Genomic DNA, 25049 nt, shown 5'->3' on the forward strand with positions numbered 1-25049 from the left:
TAACCAGCAAGCCAGTAGAAAGGGGTGTTAAAATACTGTCATATTTTATGGCTGTTCTATAGCTGTCCTTGGAGCTTACAGTATTTTGCCATACATACCCTACTGTTCTAAACATGAGCATAAATGTTGCGAGAAAATTTCTTGAGGGTATCGAATTTCTGCTATTTACCTGGAATATACCTAACAAACAGAATGTAGCATTATTATTGTCAAATACCTACCTCTCTGGCATTTCTTGCATTGTTGCAGGGATGAGTACATCTGTAAGGACCTTCAAAAGGGTAACAGAAAGTGATATCAAGCTTCCACGGGCCATTTATTCATTCATGTCTGTCTTGTCTACTTATATTGCAAAGTGATAAGGACAGGAAACTTATACAGAATAAAGCCATTCAACCTACTGTCCAGATGTTTATATACCTAGATTTCTCCCATCACTATTAGACAGGAACATATGAGATATTTATGTACCTAGATAACTCCCATTCTTAATGTATGCCAGCATGCCAGTAAAACAAGAAAGTGCTATCACTCATGTCTTACAGTAGGGAAATTAGTGGAAGAGAGATGCAGAAACACTTTGTCTTTTTCAGCATCACTGTGAGTCCCAGTAAACACATACTCAGGCACCTCCCAAATCCTCCACTGCTATTAGCCACTTGTCTCTTCTTTCTGCCATACTGGATGTGGCACTGAAGGTGTTCAGACTTCAGGACAAATCCCCTATAGCAAATTGTCACGTGGAACTGTTTTGGCAAAAAACTGTGCCATCTGGCATGCCTTCTGGGAATGTTATTGCAGCGGGCAAAGTTGTTAGCCTATATCCCAAAAAATCTGTTTCCACTACTAATGTAAGTGGTTTGATATAACAACACAATAAAATTCCTCCTTTCTGGCAGCTGCGCTGTCAAGAATATCTAACATGATTATAAGTGAGAAATAGTGGGAGACAAAGAAGAGGCATAGTAGTGAATTTATGAATTTTTCAGAAATTCTGTCTTACTCAATTTATAATTTAGTGCTCCTGTAATATTTCTTCATCTATCACATTAAATATTTATTACATATAGAGTTAAAATTGGATCTACTGGGACAGCACATTTAGAGCAGGAAAAAATTCATAAACTCAAGGTACAATATAACCTATACAAGTAAATGAGGCTTAATGGCTCATCTCCAGGGTAGTAATTATGATCTTTCACGCTAATCACCTTTACTTCATTCTGCTAACTAAAACTCCTCTTCTTACTTTACAGCTTGATTTGCTTCTAAGAAATATGTATTTTCATCTGTTCTGGATTTTTTCCCCATAATTTTGTACAGTAAAGAATGACAAATAGATGACAATAAGGCACTCAGTGTTAAACAGCCCCAAGTCCTTTGCTTTGACTGCTTGGTGTTTACTGTTAAGTCAATAGTTATTTCTTCCCATCGATATGTAGTTGCAAAATGTGTTAGAAAGAAGATGAAAATCCTTTTCTATTTATATGGCATGTCCTATCACAGGAACTTCAAGTACTTTGTAGCTATTAATTAATGTTCTGATCTGATTTTCCAAATTAAAAACTCAGCAAACTTTGGTGACATTACTTACTTTATTTTTTCCCAGTGTTCTATCGCTTAATCCTACCCTTGCAATACTCCTTAGTTTCACTTATTTTCAACTATTTGTGCGATCACACTGTGAACTAGATCAAAGAACTCATACAGCACAAAAAATCTGCAAAACAAATGTTCCTTAGGTTTTTTTTTAAACCCAAACCAGTTCAGAGTGCAGCAGTTTTACTGATACATCTAGCAGCATAGGAACAGAAATGAAGTGTAGCAGGCAGGAGAGGCGGGAATATCCGAACCCAGTATTATTCCATCTCTGTAACACGAAACCATGGCCTGACATAACCTGTGAGTAACAGATTCACATGTGGAATCACCTCGCTGATCTGCCACAGACTGTCTTTGCTGGTAGAAATTGCAATAATCTTTTAAGTAAAAACAAGTCTTCAGTTTTCATCCAGGCTTAACTTAGCCAGCCTTGTCAGTGAAGCACACAAGCATTTCTTTTAGCAACATTCAAGCAAGTAGGTCAGGATTTCACCATCAGTGTGCTGCCTGTAGGCGCGCATCAAGTGTGCACCAGAGCTGAGCCTGGTGTTCAGCTCTTACACGTGCCAGTTTTATGTTCCTGATTTCAATGGAATCCTTGCTGATTTACACAGGTAAGAGGCAGAAAACACTCATGGCATCCTGTTATTCTAATTTCAACTCTGTTTTTACACAAGCAAAAGCTGTAACGTGGTTGAGATTATCCATGTAGCTAAATGCTTAACTTACCTTATACAGTATTGAGTCACAAACACAGAAGATGTCAACAATGATGGGATTTTCAAGCAGGGGAAGGAGATGGTCAGGCATTCCTTGCCAAAAATGTAATAGGAAATGCTGAATCTAAAGGAGTAGGAACCAGATTTGTGAACATGAATAATGCTTTCTTGGCTCCCTGTGCACATATAGCAAGAATGTGTGTTCAAACAACCTTACCTCTTCAAAGTTCCCATTAATTGCATTGTCAAGGACACACTGACAGTGTGTTTTGTACATCATGATAAGAGTATCTACCTATTTTGGAAGAAAGAAAGATTAAGCAGAGTTTCTTAGCTCTCTCCTTTACTACTACAGTCATTTAGGTTTCTGCTTTCTGTAGCTCATATTTAAATATAGAATATATATATATGGAATATAAAGTGTATTACAATGAACATTTACAAATAGGCAGTCTGTATATCCAGAAGTGATGAGGGTCACTCATCTCTGGTTTCTATTGACATCTTTAAGTCTCAATGCTGTTGTCATAAATGTAGCATCTGAATCTGTACACACTGTGAAAATGGGGATATAGCTAAGGCAATAGCTAGACTAGCCAGGCAGATGGTAAAGTAAATTCACCTTTCTGAAGCTAAGATTAATCCCAAAGAGTAGTGCAAGTTAATCATTAGGCTACTATAGGCGTCTATGAGTGTTCTGAAACATCATCTAGTTGGACAAATGAGAAAATAGCTGCCAGTCATTTGGTCAAAGTTTAATCACTGCCTTACACGAACTGAACTTTAAAAAGCAGAACTCTCTTTCATCTCAGCGGGCTAATTTATCTGAGTGGAGTGTTTCCTTATTTTAATAACTTTTTCAAAAATGGCAGTAAACTTTTAAATTTGTAGGAAAGTATAAAACTATAATTTTGTAAAGTATTTTAAGGAAAGGAAAATGCTAGCAAAACCATTCTCATGGTCCAGAATCACAGAAAGTTTGTTACAGCTTGTGAACTTCTCTGGCAAACCAATACCAGGTTTTGAATGAACCTAGTATCACCTTATTTCAATAGGTTTAGCATACAGATTTCTTTGAAAACAGACCTTGCTGACTTTCAGAGCTGCTTCTGTAACTACTTATCTTTTAAAAACAATGGCAAAGAACATTTCTTTCATTCAAGAACATTTTAAAGACTTTTTTTGGAAGGGGTTGATGGAAATTTAAAGTTTGGGTAAGTTTTCTTCAGAAACATAAAATGCAGAAAATACCAATCTATTTTAGTGCAGATTGCTACGTTCATGGGAGAGACTTCCACTGCATGCAATTTCTAAGGAGTTTAATGTAGGAGTCAAACTTCACGTATGGGCTCTCTTCAACAGAGTACCTAAATATCTTGGGTTCAATAAGCCTTGGTCAGATAATCTGAAGGAATGGAAAGACAGTAAGGAAATAAAACAGCAAAAAAGAGAACAAGGAATGAGGACAGAGCAGCAAGGAAACAGAGATACACACAGAAATTCATCCCTCTTCCCACAGTCTTCTCATAACTCCATGAGTCTGTCCCCAGACAGAGTCACCCTCTGGGCCTTCCTGTCATCTGGTCCCAAGACCAGAGCAATTGCATGTTGCTGACACAAGAATGAAGACAAAATGAGTTGCATTCTTTTTTTCAGTTGGAGTGGTAAAAGATTGCTTACACTGCTGCATTGGGTCAAATGCTCTTCAGATTTAAATGTTCCAAGAATGTCGTATATGTGAGAGATGTCAATTCACTGATGGAGACTAACATAGCAGATGATGCACACTGCTGAGTACACCAGTTCTTGGGCTTTCTTTAGGAACTAAAGCTAAGATCTCTGTACTACAGATGGCTCCTTTTGTTTAGCTCCTCAGAACAGGATTCCTAGGTTTCACCACTTTCACAGAACAAACTTAAGAGGCAGGGCTCATAAAACAAAAAGCTTTAAAGCAACATATCTCAAGACAGCCACCATCATGACCTGCACTGGAGGCTAAACTGGAGAGTTCACAATGTGTACCAAAAGGTTTCTAGCACAGTTCAGGGGTGTAGCAGCCTGTAATGTGACCAGAAACAACACAGACATAACATACAAGCAGTCAAGACATAAACCAGCAACATTTCTAACTAAAGAGTTACCCTTAAGATGAGCAGTACTGAGTACCAACTTAAGGAATACGATTTTACTACTTTAATAAAAGACACACATACGCCTAGATTTTCACAGTCTCTTTCCAAACAATTAATGGAAGAGAGTAAAGTTCATCTAATTATTTGTTGTGAATTATTTGTTCTGATCTAATCAGAACAAAATTTACCTGAAATCCAAAGGTATTTGGAATGAATACAACTCTCAGTTATTTGTTTTGCTCTCCTCGTCTTACATACCATCAGTTTGTAAAATACTAGGTCAGTTAATAGGTAAATAATTCAACCACCTTCCCAGTGGAAAGCCAGTTAATCGGTGTTAGTAAAGGTTTGCCCCCTCTATAAATCAGTCACCTCTGTTTGATTATGGACATTTCTGGCTCTTTCATGTCAATACCTCAAAGGCTAAGATATGAAGAAACATTCTGTGGTAATTTTTGATCTGTAAATCGGAAGAGAAGTAGCTCACATTTTACCTTGTCTTTAGAAAGGCACCCTTGAAGCAAAAGGTGTTGAGCACTTGGAAACTCTGGGAGGAGAGTTCCAGTTTTGGAACTCAGAGAATATTTACGAGTGAAACCACCCTGAAATGGAAGCAAAAAACCAGGAACATTTAAGTAGCTAATATAGATTCAACTGAAACCAACAAGTCATTCTAAATTTGTATATTATCTCATGAGTCTCTCAGTGTTCCAGAATATTTACATTCAAATAATCCTTCCAAAATATTGATGCTTATCCAAATCTGGATTCCAGCTCAGGAAGGTAATTAAATATGTGTCTAGATCTAAACCCCACCAAATACAGTTTTCAGAATCATGCAGCTTTTGAGCCACATTACTTCATGGAATTCTATAAACTTGGAATTTAATCTAGGTTTAAAATAGAATACAGTCTGATGCTCTCCTCTGCAGTATGGACTGTTATATCTTCAGGGAGACCCTAAATTTTATTTAATATGTATCTTTCTAGTGCAAGGATCTAGGCTACTGGTGATATTATTGTTCTCCCTTGCTCTCTTCCGGTGATATTATTGTTCTCCCTTGCTCTCTTCCTGCTCTAATAGCATAGCAACAGTGATTTCTGCTGCTTTACTATGGTAATAACTATTTTAGTTTATCATAAAGTTTGATAATATTTTATAGCATTATGGATGTCATGGTACGTAGGGTCTGTGGACACTTCTGAACTATGTATTGTATAGCTCTCTTTGATTTTGGCAGACTTGACATGAAGGCCCAGAAAATATCTTCCAGTCCTGTGTCCTATTGTGTTAAAACAGATAGGCACATAAACACCTGTACTAAGAGCTTTGCAGGAAAAATGAAGGATGCTGAGCTGCATGCCCTCCCGGGGCATGCCACCAATTTTAGCTGGCTTTCTCCTGCTCTGTTGAAATGGCTGAGAGTTTGGTCATTCATCTCAGAGACTAGACTTGGTTCTGTGAATACTTTTGGAGCATTTTGCTTTTGTCCGTAAGGAAGAATAAAACTATGCTGGGTAGCATAGGCACATACAGTCACAGGTCTACACAATATAAAAAATCTGTACAGAAGCTCAGTCCCAAAGTTCCAAATCCAGGATCACAGCCTGAGCCTGGAAAAAGGAAATGCAGTTTCAAAGGGACTTAAAGGAAGGGAATAAATAATTTTTCTCTTGCTAACTTTAGCAACAAAAAAGGGAAATAAAAAACGCATCTGTTAATATGATCACAGTTTGATTTCTCAGTAAGAATGACATTCCCAGCCATTTGGTGTTCTCCAGTTACTTTGTTGAGGAACAGTGAACGCTGACCTGGAGACAAGATAAATTTCTCCTGAATTATCCTAAATTCTGCTGATCTGAGAGTTCCTTGCAGCTCTTAGAGTTCTTAAGCCTTTTTAACTTGTGACTTCTGAAATATCATAGACACGTCTTGTACTAGTTACAGACTGCGAAAAGATCTTGAATAATTATGAGATGCTAGCCTTTGGAGAGATGGGATTGAAGGATGAAACAACAAGAAGCCTGATATGTGGGGATGCTGACTGTGAGGCAATACATGGTAAATCACACCTTGTTTAGACTCCTAACCTAATATTGTCACAAAATCTGATTTAGTCTACTTCTCATTAAGGCTGAGCAGTCATATTCTTTACTGATATAATGTTACTATGCTTATATTTATAATGCACACATTACGCTTATGAAGCTTTCAAATGATACAACTAAGATGAAATCCTCATCCTCAAGAGAAACAACAAAATCTATATGATGATTCTGTCCCTACTGACTGAATTGTACTTGTCCTATTCTCACAGGATTGCATGCAAACCTAGAGAAGACTATTTGCCTGAAACCCTTTGTTCCATTTTTGCCCACTCAGTCCTTACATCAAGGTAGTGTATGGGCCCTTGAGCAGGTCTTCTGCATATTCCTGCAGTAAATCTACTACTTCTGTGCAGATTCCCTTTGTACTAATGGATGGAATTTATGAACGCGCACTAGGCAGTACTTCCAGTGGCCTTTTCCTACCCCTTTGCATACAGTCAGATTTCACTGAAGCGGGAATAGCAGGTATATAATGTAATGTATAGTGTAAAAGTGTGCAAAAGGGAGTATTTTCCTATATACGTTGACTCACCAAGCAGAGGGCAGTTTCAAGTGAAATTCTCTCAAATACTGAATTCAGAAAACTATAGCTATAATTGACTTTTTCACCATATATACATCCCTATTTTTATAGGGTGGTATGTCTGCCAAAACAGACAGCAAGGAATGAAAGTATACATTATGTAAACACGCTTTGCTTGTGCTATCTACTATTCAAATACATATAAAGCTCTAAGTCAAAGAAATTACAGTACTTTTGTGTGTCAATACTTTTGCAGTTTTATAATTGCCTATCAGTATCAGGAGGTTTGTTGTTTTTCTAATAACAGGAGTAATCTCAATGATTTTATTACGCAATTACCCGTGAAATATATTAAAAGCTATGATTAAAAGGGATTAGTTAATTTAAAAGAAGGCAGGGATGGTGGTGGGAGGTTTAAAAGAAGATAATCTGCAATGTTTTTTACCTTGCTAATGGACTTATATGACTGTACCTCAGTTTTAGACTTAATATTTTAACCCACTGCCACTTGCCCTTTCAATTTAATGCCATCTGTTTCTAATGGCCGTTTAACATTAAGATAATGACAGTAATATTATCTGCCTAATTAACCATGCAGACTCTAATGGTGCACTAACTGGTTTAGATAAAAGAATTTGCTGATATCTCCCCCTACAGAGAGAATACTAGAAAATGTGATAAAACATACCAGAAGTAAACAGTGTCCCTGGCACTCAATAAGTGTTCATTCAAATGCCATTTACTCAGTATATTTAGACAATCAGTGCTTTAACATCTTTTCAATGTCTTTATGTTCCTACTGAGAATTACACCTTATGCAATCATTGTAAATCTTTCTGGAATATCTAATTGCATGTACTTCCAGCAAATGAATAAAGGTGTATCACCTGTTGGCTTTAATGGAACGTGTACTGCCAAATTTTCAGTACGCTGTGTTTGTTAAAATTCGGTTTTGACCATGAAAGACATTTTTTTCTTTTAAGACCTGACTGAATAATTTCAGAAAACAGAGAGCTAGACAATGAAAAACTCATACCGATGTGCCCTTTCACCCTTATTTCTACCAACTTCTCTATGATTCTTTCTCTGGGAGGATCAAGGTATTGAACTTTGGGGAAGAAACAAGCCAGGTTTATGTCAGTTCCCTAACAGACTGGGGATGCCACATCAGAGATGGAAGTAAATGTGTATTCATCTATGCGAAGGGAACCAGAAGTTTTCCATCCCCAAACTCTGAAATAATGAATGCTGTAGTAGTGCTCATGAATATGTCGGGGATATCCCATGGCATAGCATGATCTTTTTTTGATAAGATAGCTGATTATCTAAACAGGGAAAATGCAGCAGATCTAATCTATCTGAACCTCACTAAAATACTTGACGTGGTGTCACCATGGGAAATGATTAGTTATGCTGGTGAGAATGGGGATTAGTACAAGAATGTAAAATGTTTAAGAAACTGACTCTAGCTGAAATGCTAACAAGTTGTGTTGACAGGGAAACTACTGGGTTGAAAAGGGATTGAAGTGAAGATTCTCAAAGATTAGGCTTGGGGCTGATCTCATTGAACATTTCATAGATTAAACCGGCTGACGAGCTAGTGAAATCGGCAATAAAGAAGACGACTAAGAGGTCATGTAGAAAGGCCTGGATGGCTTTGAGATAATGGCAATAAAGGGGATGAAAATCAATAGAGCAAAGCTACACCCTCAGCGACCAATAAGAATTTCTGCTATCAGCTAGGAGCTGCTTATCTGGAAATGAAAAAGGCAAAAGACCTGCTGTGTATCAGTTGATCGCTGAGGGTATATTTAGTGTAGTAAATTAAATGGTGTCAGGGAACGTTCCCAGGCAATACTGGCAGTATTATTCAGAATGGCCCCTGGTATTCTTCTGACCCATGCCAATTAGCAGTCTCCTAAACAATTCCTAGTCGTGCTGCAACAGTTACCGCATGCTAGGCACTTTTCTCCAAGGCAATGTGGCTGAGATGTGCCTATGCTGTTTTGTAGGTTCAGGAGTTTAATAACATGGGTGCAGGCTATTCCATGCCAGATGAACTCAGTGTCAAAGAACAATCCTGGGAGCAATCCTTAACCCTCAATGTACAATTATATGTAATTTTCTAGTATAAACACGACCAGAATGACAGTGTATACTATACCATAGTATAGTATACTATACCATATACCATAGTATACAGTAGTGAAAACGTAGGCGACCTGTGGGGAAAAAAACCTCAACCAACGAAAAAACCCCAACCCTCAGTTCTAGTGTTTGTCACAAGGGATATTTCCAATAGAGGTTGGAGACATGCCATTTGCAAGACTTTATGATTTTTTTCTATAAAGATATTCCAATTGGAACAACTACAGTGAAAACTTGTAAGGCTGATCAGAAGTGACTAAAAACTGCTGCTTGTTCCACCTAGCAAGCAAAAGCAGCAAAAAGACGTATCACAGGGAAATGTCACAAAGAGCAAAAAATTGAGAAAGACAATCCTGACCAGGAGCTATAAAATTCAGTTTGTTAAAAAAAATATATTTTGTCTTCCAGTCAGACAAATGAGATCCTGAAAAAGCCTTCCTGCAAAAGTAATGGATGCAGAAAATTAAGATAGAGCTTGACCCTTTTCTTAAGAGGGTCTATTATAAACCTCTGTGGTTATTTGGAACTGGATTGGAACAGGAACCCAGAAGGTGCCTTCCAATCTTATTTTCCTTTGAATATTTAGAGGCACAAATACTCAGCTTCATGAAAAAAAGGTTATGCAGTCTAATCTTTAATGAAAAATATTGCTGTAATTTTCAAGGACATTAATGTGAAGAAAACCGTACATCACATAATATTTGGATTAGAACAGAAGTGAAAGAAAAGACTACAGCGCTTACCTCATTCTTTAACTTGCTTCCAGAGAACCTTTGAAAATAAATGCATTTGATTATTTTTTCATAAGCAGAACATTTTTAGAGTTTGTATATATATACACATATATAAAATAGATATGTAAAATAGATCAATAATAAAAATGATGACATTTCACCAAATGTAACTATAATAAAAATAATGTTTTTCTCTTAACTTCTTCCATTGGTTTGCAAGTGCCTAAGGATATCAGGGAACCTACTGGTGTCTTCTAAAACACAAAGATTCAGATCATTGACCAAATAGTAAAGCATAAACCCTGGGTTTTTCTTTGATAAAAGTTCATTTTTTTCTTTGCATCTTTGCAACTTCAAAAATATCAAAAGGGTGCAAGTCCATAAGGTCTTTATGAGGAAATACATAAAGTTTTTGATACAGCTGAGTAAATTCAGAGCAGAAAAAATATACCTAGAATTTACACTTCTCAGGAAAATGAAGAAATCATATCAATTTAGATGCAGGTGAAATGCATTTCTGAGCTCAAAGATTCATTAACTGTCAAAAATGTGTTGCAATATACTAAATGTCCTATTAAGAGTCCAACTGAGAGATGCCCAATGAAGTCATTGGACTATCAGGCAATTCTTCAGTGCGGAAATTAGAAAGCACACATTTTAGATTATAACTACTAAACTAGAGAATGTGTAATGATAGACATTGTAATGTACCAGTATAATGATAAACGTTATTTGATTATTGTTATTTCCTGTTCTGATAGCTGCTAACTGATAAGATACCCTGGGCAACACGATGTCTTATAATTATTAGTGGCAATATTGTGATTTCTTGCTGTTGAGATGCTCTGCAGGCAGGACAGAAAACCGGAAGCTGAGCGGTTGTGGAATTCCTCCTGTCCAGGCCAGGCACAGGCACCTGACAGTTCCCATCACACGATGATCCAGCATGAGTTACCTGCAGTGTTCCCTTGGTTGTTGATAGATGAGTTTGAAAGAAGGCATCACTCAGTTGATTACAGTGTGGAGCTAATTAGCTTCATAGCTGGATGCATTTGTTATGGATTGGATTTCCACACGTGCAGCAAAATGTACACAGAATGTACAGCAAAAGCATGAGGCAGCATCTGCTAGCATTGCTCCTCCAGGGCCTTAACTGCTAGCTAAAGCTACCCTTCACCCAGTGCTCTGGCTTCTAATAATTTTTGGTGTTATGTATGCTCCTTTCCCTGTGGAAGGCTTGATATTTAAAGGAACTGGGAGGTCAAATTTACAGTGGGATTTAAGGATTCAGGCATCTGCAACCCTGCATTTAAGGACTATTGTACTCAGCTCAATTACCTAAATATTAATACACATGTGCCAATTAAATTTGAAATGGCAGTAGAGGCCTGTATTTAGGCAACTAAATTGAGGCCCATTGCCCCTTTAATGTTTTGAAAAGCTGCCACCTAACATGCAAGCCTTGTGGTAAAGGCCTCCATATGCCTATATTTGTGCACAGGCACAGTGTCGTCTGTTACCACTATCAGCCCATATATTTTTCCCGCTTATTTCTGCCCCGAGCTTGATCCAGGAATCATTTCTACATGAGACCACAAGTCCTAACACAAAGAAACGGTTCCTAACTAGTGAATCTAGTGAGTACTTCTGAAAATCTTAGAGAGTATCTATGCCATCTTTATGTGAGCATATACCATCGGAAAACCAGCCATGGGGAATTTTGCAGAACCACCACTTTCTTTGCATTCATTGCTGCTAGATTGTGCAAGGACAGAGCTTTACATGACAGGGCACTGGCCGACATAAAGCTGAGAAGTAAGAGTGATTATATTCCCTTAAACGAAAATAACTGCCTTTTAGTCAATTAAATGAGCAATTTGTTCAAGATAACTCTGTATTATGAAAGAACCTCATCTAGCTGTGTACCAGCAACACCTCCGCAGCTCTGGATAAATACTGGACAAGGAAATGGCATATTCCAGTCTATTATACCTTAGGTCCTGCCGTGGAGAGACCCCTCCTCTTAAGCATCATTGGCAACATTACCCTCAATTTTTACACTTGTCCTATTGATTGGAAAAAGTCTCTTTGGATATAAGTTAAATCTGCCAGCCGTTGAATTTTCTATGTGTGATTATAAACTCATTTATTCCCTTCCTTTCTTAGAGTCCCCACTTATACTGTTGTAGACAATGAAAGCCGTCATTCAAGCCATATGTGAACAGAGACATTTGTTTTACGAACTATTAATCTTTGGCAAACCAACAGGCAGCTATCGTAACGTATTGATCCTGCTAGCTGTCCCTTAAATAAATATAATTAGAGCTTCCTGGGTTAGGTTTAAACTGATATTAGCCAGTCAAAGGACCTGTAAATATTAATCTACACTGACCCCTCCCTCCTGACCACAGGTGCCAGCTTCACACCATACTCCAGACGTTTCATAATGAGAAGCTGTCCTGGGGAAAGAACTCAGAGGGTGACACACAAGTAAACAAAATGAGACAAGTGTTCTGGAAAGGGTGTTTTGCTGCCTTACACAAACTTGAACAAATCCTCTGCTGGTATAAATTGATGCAAGTCTATGCTGACTGTGGTGGGGCCATACTGGAAGACACTAGTAAAAGATCTAGATCAGCCTCTTAAAACAAAACTGATTTCTTTTGGGAGCAAACTGCTACTTAAATTTAGGAATGCCAGACACTGAGATATGCAGCAATACTAGTTTTGGTGTCAACAAAAGTTAGTGTCCTACAAATACCTTCCTAAGGCAAGCTTAAAGTTAGATCTTCACTGTCTAAATCTCAGAAGTTATGTTGTACCTGGTTAAGCCTTTTCCAGAATACACAGAGTGGTAGTATGCACTGCTTTCTTTAATGCCAATTCCATAATAGTGATACCTATGGAAAAGAAAGAGGAGTGTTTATGAGTGACAAGTCATGTAAAGCAAATTGTCAAATTGATTTTCAATGCTTTCTGAAAACTTTTCTTAACAGTGTCTACCAATTCCTTTCACTGACATGGAACAATATCTGGTTCAGAGAAAACAGTATTGTCATGATTTGATCCAAAATTCAAGGCTATGATCTCTAAATTTAAAACTTTTTCTCTTTTACAAGAAAGCACCTGGCACAGCAAATCTCCTAGAAACATGTTACATCTCTTTTCCCTAATGTGCATTCCCTTTCATTTTACTTTGTTGAAAGGGTGCTGGGTTTGATCTATCAGGTTTATTTTATTAGGCTTACCACTGTTATATTTAGACAGTCTCGCAGAGCACTCTTCAGTTGCTCTGGCAGGGGGGTTGGGCTAGATGATCTCCAGAGGTCCCTTCCAACCCCTACCATTCTGTGATTCTGTGATTCTGTGAAAGTAACTCACCATTGTGCCCTATAAATTAGTGTTCAGCCTCCTATGACTAAAAATGCTAACATTTCATTCATTAATTCTTCTCTCAGGTTGTAGGCTGACCAACTCAGCTGAGTTATTTAGCTACTTAAGCCATTCTCATACACATTTGTCTCCCTTGCAGCTCTCCTGGAGATTACTACTGCCAATAGAGCTCGAAAAAGGAAATGTGCCTATCGCTCAGCCTCTGCAGTGCTGAGCCCAACACCTTAACCAAAGACACTAAAGAGGGCGGGCTGGTGCTAAGAAAACTTACTATGCAGTAGATACTTAGTGCTTTGCACTGATTTTACTACAAAAGAAGTGACCTTCAGGAGAAGGGCAGGAGAGCAAGCTGAGGGCAGCTATTTCTTACCAGTCATAGCAAAGTTTGCTTGAGTTCATCTATCAAAGGTGATAGGCCCTGTCTTAAAAAATTTCACTCAATAGATTTTAAAACTGATTGCGTTAAACCAAATTTGTCTAAGAATGTTACGGGCAGTATACTCAGGATCATTTGTTTTTTACCAGAGTTAGCTTGAAAATACCGTAGCAGCTGGTGTAACTGAACTGCTTCAAAGTAACACTTGTAGTTCAAGTATATTGCACTTAAAGCACGCGTAACACGGAGGTAATGCTTTGCAACACATTGCCTCAATTTCACTGAAACATCTCAAAAGCTTGAAGACGTGCACTCTTAAGACACAAAGCACCCTGCAAATAGTTCATAGAACACATGAACAAAAGTTTTCAGCTCATCTCTGCTGTTCTTGGTGATGCCCATTAAAGAAAAAAATCACAATATTACTGTTTCTTCTTGTATGGGACAGTCACAGATAAGAACAAAACCCTCAAATGCTTTATATTTACAAAGCTGGTTAAAGGCATCAGATACAAACAATATTCAAGAAAATGTTCATTAGGGTGATATATTTGCTTAGCTTAGGTAGCTTTGAAAAACTCAGCTGAAATAGTCATTCTGTTTCTGGACAGTCTGCTGTGTGCATTCGGGATTTTACAGCCAAGAAACGTTACAGAAAGTGGCTGCATAGTGGCATTACAGCTTTTACTCTTTGCCTGAAACTGATGAGTCCACATAACACCACTAGATCGCAGGGGCACCTGGTGACCCATCGGAAGGCCAAAAGTTTCTCACCTCTTTCTTTACTGTTAGTTTTCTTGCCTCTTAAGCGTGCTTTTCTGAGGGAAGGTGATGGGGTGAACTGACCATTTTTAAATACCTGTTAATATTCAGAAGCTCAGATGCAGGACCACCTGCTGATAACAGTCCCCTTTTTATCCATTACAGTCAGAGTTGGCTGATCAAACCAAAGTGACACCTCAAGGTGGTTTAGGATGCCAATAGGACCTTTCATTAAATGTCATAATGCTAGACAGTTGACCATTTCACATACAGTACTGTGTCATCTATGTTGTGAATTAAAGTCTTGAAGGCTTTCAACCACTAGTTTTGGTTTAGGAGTATTAAACATGTAGACTTAGGCAAAAGACCTGGATCTGGAAACTCCTAATATTTGACAGAGTTTTGACAAAAATGCTAAAGGCACAAACATTTCTTCTTCTTTCATAAAAACAAAGTAATTTTAGATGTGACACAAGAGGTACTAAAAATACACATGTATGGATTCTTTGAAATGACAGCATTTACTTAGTCTTGACATTGGAAAGGTTATGCATTGAACAGGATGCAAAACAAAACAGAGCTGTGACTGCTTCTTTAACAATGTTATCTGCACATTTGTCATTCATGATGTAAGCAAGCAGTTGCCTACATCTCATTCCAACACCCTAAGTCTCCCAGTTTCAATCGCATGCTATTTTTTAAATTCTAAAAATAAAACTTCACACTTTCACCACAAATTTGGAATCTCCTCCTGCTAAAGCTGGAGTGGGCCAGAGACCAAGGAAAGGCATTACTTCTTTACAAAGTTAGAATTCGATATCTAGGTTATTCAACATCTAATTCAATATTAACACATTTGGGCTAGAAACGGGAAATGTTGTATGATTTGGATCCCCAGGTTTCCAGTAGTAGGCAAAAATACTTGGCCCTGCTCTGAAATGCCCCAAGATATCAGAATTCACCATTGCCACATTTTGTTATATAAAGAATAGATATTTTCAGTACCTATTCAGTGTGTCTTAAAGGCATAGCAGTTATCATTCTGACTTCTAAAAAATACAGCTTTCCAGTCATGACACAGAAGCAATTAAAAAAATTATAATCTGTACTTTTCAAGTTCTGTCTGGAATACACCACAGAGTAATAAGGTATAAAGATTTTTATTCTCTTACAAACCAAATTCATTAGCAAAACAGATTATTTTGGACTCCCTTTTCAGAGTAGCATATCCATCCCAAACACACGGATAACATCTTTAACCTACAACTTCAAGTACCCTCTTTTTGTCTCTTCATATGCATAGTTCTATGCGCATGTACAGTATATATGTGTTTTACTATGTTATACTTCTATTGTATAATTAATACAAGGAAATCAGTCATCATAAGGAACTTACTCTCAATTTTCTTAACAAACCTTTTAAAAACCAAACTGAACTGCTTTCCTCTTTTAATTTCAGTGGTTTGTTGTGACATATGTTCCTATGCAACTAGTAGCCCTGATTTTAGCATACACTGACACAAACGATAGCTGATAAGGAAATGATAGGCTTAAGCTGTTCAGGGACTTGCAATAACTTGTTATCACGGGGCCAGCTGCCATATCAGTTTTATTAACCCACTAAATCACTCCTAATAAATAAGATAATAGTTTTCAGACATGATGGATAAAAGCTAAGATTCATCATTGATCAAAGTCTGCAAAGAAATTAAATTGTAACTTGAGCTCAAACAGTCTTCTGTGTGTATGGACTGAGCAGTATGTGCGTTTTGCTGAATAGCTGCTCCAGGTAATTCAGGTACCATGAAGATTATAACTAAATTCTAGCAGTGACCACAGTACGTTCAACATTACCTATGCAAAAAAGTGGATTGAGAACCTGCTGCACAGACAACTGTTGCTTATGAAATACTAATTTAAGAGCAGTTTGACATATTTGTTGTGCTGGGCCTTCTCCCACTCAGCAGGTATATAGAAAACGTCCCCTACATTCAGCAATCTGGAGTTATTAGCATGGGCATAAGAGTTGAATGAGCTTTGTTAACAAAATTATGTCCAATGTGTTGTACCTTCTTGGCCAAATATTTAAATGACTGTTTTAGTATTGATACTGTTGTACAAATGGGTTGTCGGATGTAAACACACAGAGAGACACTCTGACTCTGAGCATCAAAGTTCTAGTATTTATTAGACCCATTTTTAAGTCTCTCCTTTGCCCAGAACTGAAGATCACAAATGTTGCTTGGAATCAGAGGAGGAACTAACATTTGTATATCTACCCTACACCAAATCCAGTTTCCAAATCAAATTCATGCTTGTGAGAATGCTAGAAAGAGCTTGGCCTTGTTTCAGCATGGGAGGAAAACAGTTTCTGTCACCTTGAAGGTGATGGAAAAGTGAACTGATTTTCTTTGCTTTCTTCTAATCACAGCCAGGCTCTATCGATACGTTACTGTGTATGCACGCAGCCTCCAGTAAGGCACTTTGTTCCTGGGGAGTTAGCTTTTCTTTGCAATATAAGAATAATGATTCCATTGGAGAGGAACTGCCATTTTCCTTTCATGCTTTTGCAACATCTGGCTCAGTAGAATCCTGGACAATGATCAGAGCTCCTAGGCAATACTACTATATGAAACATCACTGTCAGGAATAGTTTGTATACTGTTACTGCTCCTACTAACATTATATGGAAATAATGATAGCAACAACAGAAATAAAATGTCACTACATTACCATGCTTAAAAAAAATAGGATTTAATTGCTAGTATGAAGTATCTCTTACCAGTCCCAGTAACCCAGTTTTGCTTCACACAGAAACAGCTTACAACATTTAGAGTCCTTGTTGACATAAAAGTACAGGGTAACCAGACAGTTACTGAAACTTATGAACAGTCCATTAATTTGCTTATTAATTTAATGGAAATATTTCTGTAAATGATATTTGTGTGACTAGCTGCTATCTCGTAAAGCAGAAATGAATTTGCTACTCAGTGAGTCTGGGGGGGAATATGGTCCACAACATCAGAGAGAGATTGAGAATCAGAGATTATTATTTATACTGTCACTTCTCTGTGACTACTTCCTGCTGTATTCAGTCTCTGAAGTGGAGATATTGTCACTTGTGCCTTTTGCGAGGTCCTTTTTGCACAGCAAGAACAATGTAAATGTATCTTAGTGGGAATGAGAATTGCACAGGAAAAGTCTCTGAGGAAAACTCCGATGAAAAAAAATAAGGAGAAACAAATGACAGATGTTCAAACAAAACCTGCTGATGCCTCATCCCTTTGAGGAAATTGTTCAAGAACAGTTAATCCGTATGAAAATATGGCACATAATACCACCAAGGTCAGTAGGGATATGGGATCTGCCAAAGAAATGTTGGGCATGAGATATTTCTGTGCTAATACTGTTAAATGTCTTAGAGAAAAGGGGAATATAGTGAAATGTTTCAACACAATTAATTCTGTAGCTAGATTCTCAGGTCAAAAACTAGATTTGAAATATACTCCTTTCCTTAATAGACATTGACTTACTGTGCTTTAAATTATGCAAACAAATGATACATTTTGGGAGTCTGGATCTTGATTGGATCTTATTTATCAATTCATTAGATATGTCAGATCAAAAATAAAATGAGCATTTGGGAGACTTTTGCCCTTATATTATCTCATTCATTATAACTCAAAGGGGCTTCTGCAAATATGTTGTGTTATGAACCTAAGACTTAACCAAGGCATTGATGAATTAGTAGGTTGTCAAATACTCCTGCACAGACTGTGAACACCAGATCTCTTAAAATGTTGAATACAGCAAATGTCCATTTGCAAAGCTGACTAAGTCTACAGCAGCTTATGCCTGTAACCATAGCTGAACTTCACAACAGACAATATATGAAATCCCTCTTTTCCCTTATAAATAACCTTTCTAATAGTAACTCTCCTCAAAACCCCTCTATTCAGCACCTATAGGCCATCTACAAAAAGAGAAATGAACTTCAGTTCCAGTGTTCCTCTATACAATACAGACTGTGTACTCTCTCCTGAAAAAAAATCAATGGATTATGAATTTGTAAGGCTGTCACAGAAACTATGTAAGAACTGTCCTCTGTTAAGAAAGGAAAAATATTTTATGTGTTTTATTTCACAGAATCACAGAATGGTAGGGGTTGGAAGGGACCTCTAGAGACCATCTAGCCCAAACCCCCTGCTGAAGCAAGGGGAGGTATTTCCTTTGGATTTTATTTTTATTAATGATTATTTAAAATAAATACCCGAGACTCAAGAAATAAAATGTCTTTGTAAAACTTTGGAATTTAAGTTCTTCCCCACCTTCGTTTATATCGCAACAAAACCTAAAATTCACAAATGACATCTCCAATGCATTCTTCAGCAATACTAAGGTGGAATCAACTGGCTATTTCCTGTATTTCTAAGGCAGGAAGAAAACTAAGCATAACAACATCAAACTAACCGCCAAAATTATAAAAGTAAACAATGCATCTTTCAGACATTCCTAATATATTGCAAAGCACTTTGGAAAAAACAAAATCTGGTAGGTCTTTTTCCTTTTCAGTCTCCTTTCATTTTGAGTTTTCGTATAAATTACTGAAAGGCAAGAGTAACTTTGTCTTTGAAGGCTAAGTCTTTCGAAATAAAGATTTTCCCAAACAATCACAATGTTTGAGTTTCTTCTATTATTACCAATATTCTGGTTTTCTATCTTATTAATTAGCAAAATGTTTCTTTGCTAATTTTCTGGGTTTTAGTTTTCTTTCAGTAAACCACCAATTCTTTGTGCTTTCTTCTATAAGTCAAGGATAGTTTCATGAGCCTTATTCAGTAAACACATAAACACATTTGTAATTTCAAGCATGAGAAAAATCCTAGGGATACTCACGTATTTAAAGGCATGCATCTCCTAAAATATAGGCATTAATAATAAATGTTTAATTCAATGTATACACAGAAAGCTGGACACAATATCTATCCTGATTTGCTCCACATATCAATGTCTTATTTTTAGGAAAACCTGTTTTGAAATCAATAGAAAAATACAGATAAGGGTCTGGTCTAAATTTGATTTGGGATTGAAAACCAGCAAGTTTTTGGAGAGTTGCTTTAAAAGAAAAAAATTATTTAACTAGTCCTATTTTATGTAGAATGGTGTGGGCACAGTATTTAGCTTTAAATATTTTTTAAAAGTGGATATTGATAAACACTGAAATAACAATTTAAAGCACAAGACTTGGAAAAGCTCAGAGCCAGTCTTGATTTGAGGTGATACAGAAAACTGTTGCACTTGTGACTCCCCAGAGATAGAAGTTTCCTAGAATTACCTAACTTGTAGCTTGAGACTAGCAATACCCTAGAGCATTATTTTGACTTCTCCACATTCCTTACATCAATACACCGCACAGTTTTTCATTTGCTTAAGAAGTAGCATTGTTCTGATAAAAAACAAAATCAGATTGAAGACAACTCATCAGTCCTTCTTAGCAGTCTTAATATCAGGACGTAGGAGGGAGGGTGGATGTAAGGGAATACGCTGTTAGCACTGTTCACCACGGTTTTACAATAACTTTATCATGGCCAAAAGCATAGTGCCAGAACCAGAATTAATAAAAATTTCACCACAGGTGATATATGATTATCTGTAATCTATTCTCACAGCCTAGTATTCCACAGATCAAATATGCAAATTAATTGGATGCATTATTTATGAAAGGACTGCACTATAGGTTGTGTACTTTTCTGAGTTTTTATAAATTACCCACAACAAAGAGCAGATGTACACCTTCTTCTCAATTAAGACAATGCTTTTCTCTAGTGTCTTTAAATTAATCCATACTGTTGCACATTATTTATAGAAAGATGAACAGCTGTAACAAAAATATATGTATTATACAATTTTTTTTAATATATATCATTTTGACATATATTTGCAACAATGCATGTCTGTAAAAAAATGTCAAGTTTTAGAAGCTTAATCAGTTTAATTTTAGAAATTATGCCTGCAGTGATGTTTTCAAACTCTCTATCAGTTTCATCATGTACATGGAAGTTATCACTTGCATCTTATCATCTGAATAAACGCACCTGCCAATTAGTATATATTATGGAAACATGGAAATACATGTCATTCCTAGAATGTATTCTGTAAGTGGAAACGTAGGAAATTGTGCCTTACTTTGAATGGCCCCTTGTTCCAAGCCGCCTTGTGGTAAGGAGAGGGAATTTCTGTCGAATGGTCTAAGGAGAAAATAACTGTATTAATTTCTAACATTGGTATATGTTCTTAGCAGTGAAAAACTGTAGTGAAACTTTTTCAGTGTTCAGTGAAAAATTTTCAGTGAAAAAACTGTAGTGTAAATATGTGGTCTAATGCAGTCCATGAATAAATATTTCTGACACTTATGTCACAACATAAACTACTAAGCATGTTTTATTCTGCAGGGGTCCTCCTGTCCTCCTCCATCTCACTGTGTACCTCCAGTCTTCCTACCCATAAACTCCTTCCCACCTGTTCTTCTTTTCTGTTATCACTTCTACAACATAAAATCTAGTTTTCTTCTCCCGAATTCTGTCCCATTCAGGTCCCTAAAGTACAACCATATCTTCTGCTTCAGAGATCTAAACAGAACCAGGGAAAGATCTGGCCTCGAGCTACTCTATTTTCAAAGGCAAACAATGAAAAATAAACTGATTTTTTATTTGAAAAGTGTGATCTGATGGTTAAAGCAAGCAAATATTTGCCTCATGGGTATTTCTGTGTCCTCCACTACCAAAGCACTGGACAGTCTTAAACATATTTATGCTCACTGAAATCCTCTGAAAGTTTCTGTTAGCTCTGCGCTGGACATAAAAAATTCATATTATGTGATTTAATCCAAGTCAAGCAAAACATTCTGTCACTGGACTCCTGAGATTGAGATTAGTGTCCTAAAAATGTCCTTCTTTTCCTGTAAAGAATGATGCTTAAGGCAAAAGGTTTATTAAGTAAAAAAGTAATTCAGTAATAGAGGTAAATCTAATAGATACATCTAATAGATAAATCACTGTCTAAGCAATGTTTAAATAGAAGCCTGTTGTCTTCCTGATTTATACTGAAACTGTGTAATGAAAATTAGACATACACTTTCTCAGTATATCCAATTCAAGCGAAAAAAAATTAGTAAGTGAACATTTTATGAACAGGATTTTAAATCCATTATTAATATTTAATTAAATTAATGCATTTTGCTATGTATGAACAATGACTAGATCAGTAGTGTTTAAAAAAAGATGATCCTTGAAGCATTTTTGGTTTCCTGTTTCACCAACTACTCAGGATTTAATTTGGAGAGTTCACATCTCCCTTTCATTAAATGCTTTCAGGATTAATTGTAGGGAAGGGTAGAAAAGAGGATGAATCAACAATTTTTCATTCAGGAGCTCTTTGTGTTATTAATTTTTATTCCCCTTCTTGTATTGCTTCTTGTGTCACATCTCACTTTACACTGCCTTTAGTATAATTAAAAGTGTCTTCCATGGCAGATCTGGGTTTGCGGAAAGAACCTTATTAATGTCATCATCAAAAAGGAAAAAAAAAAAAAACTCACAGAGAGAATACCTTTTTTGTATGAAATAACAATAAATCAAAGGGAATTTCAGATTCATCCTCCTAAAGCTGATGGAACAGTGTAGTTAGTCTGATTCCATGTACATTAACAGTAGAAAACATGTGAATTTGAGAAGAATTTTGACTCAGGTGTACTAAATTGTGATTCTATCACAGAATTAATCTAACAAATTATGAAGGCATTTACTCTTTACCTTCCCAAAAGTTGCAGCACAGGCAGGTTCCAGCTTCTCTTTTCTGCAGAAGTCTAAATAATGTGCATAAAGGATGCATCTTGGTAAACAAACTCCTTCACAGACAATGTAGTTTTCTTCCAGCCTGTACAGGGAAAGAAGCTGCCAGAGTAAGAAGCAACATGCCATGTCTCCCGATTTTATTTTCCTTCTGGTTTTTGGTACTGCCTCTTTCTTTTTTTTTTTCTATTTTACCAAAGAATTCCACAAAAGCACACAGATGACTTTCTCCCGGAGAAGACAAACACTGCAGACTGACTCCACACTTGGTGCTTAGGTTAGTTGCAGAATATGGAAAACCTGGGGCCAGGTTCCTTTTCTTAATGAATCTTTTTCAATGTCTGGACTTTTTTTGCTTTACATAAATAATTAAGTGATTATTTAAAAGCCAGCCTTGCTTTGAAAATAAGAGCACTAACTGACTACAAAAGACTCCGGTTTAAGTCTGTCCTTTGAATAGAGCAGGGGTTTGAACTTGCATCTTCTGTCCTACTGTATCTTTAACACCTGGGCAAACATCTCTTTTCTTCCTACTTTTGCTTTTTAATTTCCATGATGGATCTGAAACTGTTTCTTGACTGAACCACACTGAAAAGCAAAGAACTGGCTTTTTCTGAAGGGGGTGCATTTTTATGTATTTTCCAAATCAGTTTACAGAATAGAAGTGCCTAGTGATGGTCATTAAAGTAAAATTTTAAAAACTGAAGTATAAAACTGGCTGTCTTCACCTGAACTCCCAGTAACAGCTGGGTATTTCGCTGTTTTCCTGTTTCTTTTCTTTATCAGTTTACATTATTTGCCAATCCTGGGATGATATGCAATAAATGTATTTCTCAAATTACACTAATCTGTAAGAAAATACTGTGTAGTAAGCGCTGCATACTGAATAATTTTGCACTGACTCACCAGACTCAAATCCTTACAATTTATGCTCAGAAGTGGGACATAAACTAGACTAAGAAACTGGGTAATTTGGATTACTCTCGTTTTTCAGTTGGAAGGAAAACAAATATCTAGATTTACAGTCTGCACTTGGTAAATAAGTTCCCATTTAATTCAACAGCACTCCTCGTTAATTTCAAGTGTGATTTAATAGAAACATTTATCAATTAATGACTGCAGAATTTGACCTCTTATTTGGGTAATTTTTTGCCCAAATAAAATGAGGCAAAGTTAGGGCTTCCACGGATGGTACAATACAATGTAAAAAATATATTACAAGACAGTGAAAATCTTTTATAGCCTTAAAGGATAATTAAAACAGCCATTCATAAAAACTGCCATAGCCTTAAAGGATAATTAAAACACCCGTTCACTAATGTCATTCTTAAGTAACGTTTCATTTCTACGTTTTTTCGATACATTTCGTCAATAGCCACGTACTGTGAGAATCTGGCAGAGATTTCTGTTAACTGATAAACCTCTGCTCATTTAAAAAAAATCAATCAGAAATTCGGAGGTGCATGTCCTCATTTGTAGACGAGCCCTACTCGGGGAAAAAAAACAAAACAAACCAACAACAAAACAAAACAAAAAAAACCCCAAACAAAACAAAACCAAAAAAAAAACCCAACCAAAAAACCACCAAAACCAGCTAACCGAACATCCCACAACCCCACAAATGACACCTATTTCTAAAAGAGCGGCGGGATGTAACCCTCCATGCCGGCTCAGCATTTACAGAAGGGTCTCTCCGGGCCCGAGGGACCCGCCGGCCGGGTCCCGCCGCTGGCAGGGCGGGGAAGACGCGGGGTGTCCCGGCCGAGCTGTGCCCGGGGGCCGGAGCCGGAGCCAGGTGCCTACCATTGCAGGGTGAGCTGCGTCTGCTTCTTCTTGTCCTTCATGATCTGCGTGATGCTCCTCTTCGCAGACGGGCTCCGCTCGGCGGCTTTTAGCGCGCCGTCGCCGGGATCCGCATCCTCTTCTTCCGAGGAGAGGGTTTGGCTACCGAAGCGTGTTTCTGAGCGCCGGCAGCGGAGGGACAAGAAGAGAAGCCCGAGGGCATCGTTACGGGCCGGGCAGCACCCGCCGCCTCCGTCCCGGCGCCACTGCGGCCCCGCGGGAGCCCGTTTAACAGCCCGAGGGGTCGAGCCGCGCCCGCCCGGCCTCGCGTCCCCGCCGGACCCCGGGCAGCAGCGACAGGGGCTGACAAGGGACCGGCTGCCGGCATCCCGCCGCTTACCTGACTTGATGCCGGCGGGCAGCGCCGGCTCCGGGAGCCCCCTCTGGGCGCCCGCCGCGGCGCACAGCCCCTCCTGGGCGAAGGGCAGCAAGCCTCGGCCCACCAAGCCGGCGTAGCACTCCTCCGGCGCGGCGGAGGGCACGGCCTGCGCCGCCGGCAGGTGCAGAAAGGCGTCCTCTTGCTCGGGTCCCTTGGCCATTGCTCCTTCACCGGCGCCTGGTCTGCCCCGCCGCCGCGCAGGCGGCGCCCATGGGCGGCGGGAGGGGACGGGACGGGACGGGGGCGGCGGCGGCCTTAGGGCGCGGGGGGCGCCGGCTGGGGCATGGGCGGCGCCGGGCCTTCGAGCGGGGCTCTGGCAGCTCGGCGGGAGACGGTGTCAGCCGAGCGCCGGGGCCGGCAGCGTGAGGGGAGGAGAGGCGGTGCGGGGGCGGCGGGGGACGGGTGTGCCCTACGGCGCCTCGCCGGGAGGCGGCATGGCTCCCTTGCTGGCAGAGGCGGCCGGGCCCTGCGGGCGCCACT

General features: G+C 38.4%; 1 protein-coding gene across 1 annotated transcript in view; it reads right to left on the reverse strand.

Moving 5' to 3' along the window:
• The window catches only part of RFX6 (regulatory factor X6), a 37504-nt gene extending 12775 nt beyond the window's left edge, over nt 1–24729 (reverse strand). Inside the window, exons 1-10 of the mRNA XM_063331087.1 lie at nt 24531–24729; nt 24152–24308; nt 22310–22433; nt 20685–20746; nt 12790–12867; nt 9977–10004; nt 4948–5055; nt 2539–2616; nt 2332–2445; nt 222–271 (exon numbers count right to left, since the gene is read on the reverse strand). Coding sequence (XP_063187157.1) covers nt 222–271; nt 2332–2445; nt 2539–2616; nt 4948–5055; nt 9977–10004; nt 12790–12867; nt 20685–20746; nt 22310–22433; nt 24152–24308; nt 24531–24729 — 998 coding nt within the window. The remainder of the gene's footprint in view (nt 1–221; nt 272–2331; nt 2446–2538; nt 2617–4947; nt 5056–9976; nt 10005–12789; nt 12868–20684; nt 20747–22309; nt 22434–24151; nt 24309–24530) is intronic.
• Nucleotides 24730–25049: the final 320 nt, after the last annotated feature.

This window comes from Chroicocephalus ridibundus, chromosome 3 (genome assembly GCF_963924245.1).
Source record: "Chroicocephalus ridibundus chromosome 3, bChrRid1.1, whole genome shotgun sequence".
NCBI classification, from domain to species: Eukaryota; Metazoa; Chordata; class Aves; order Charadriiformes; family Laridae; genus Chroicocephalus; species Chroicocephalus ridibundus.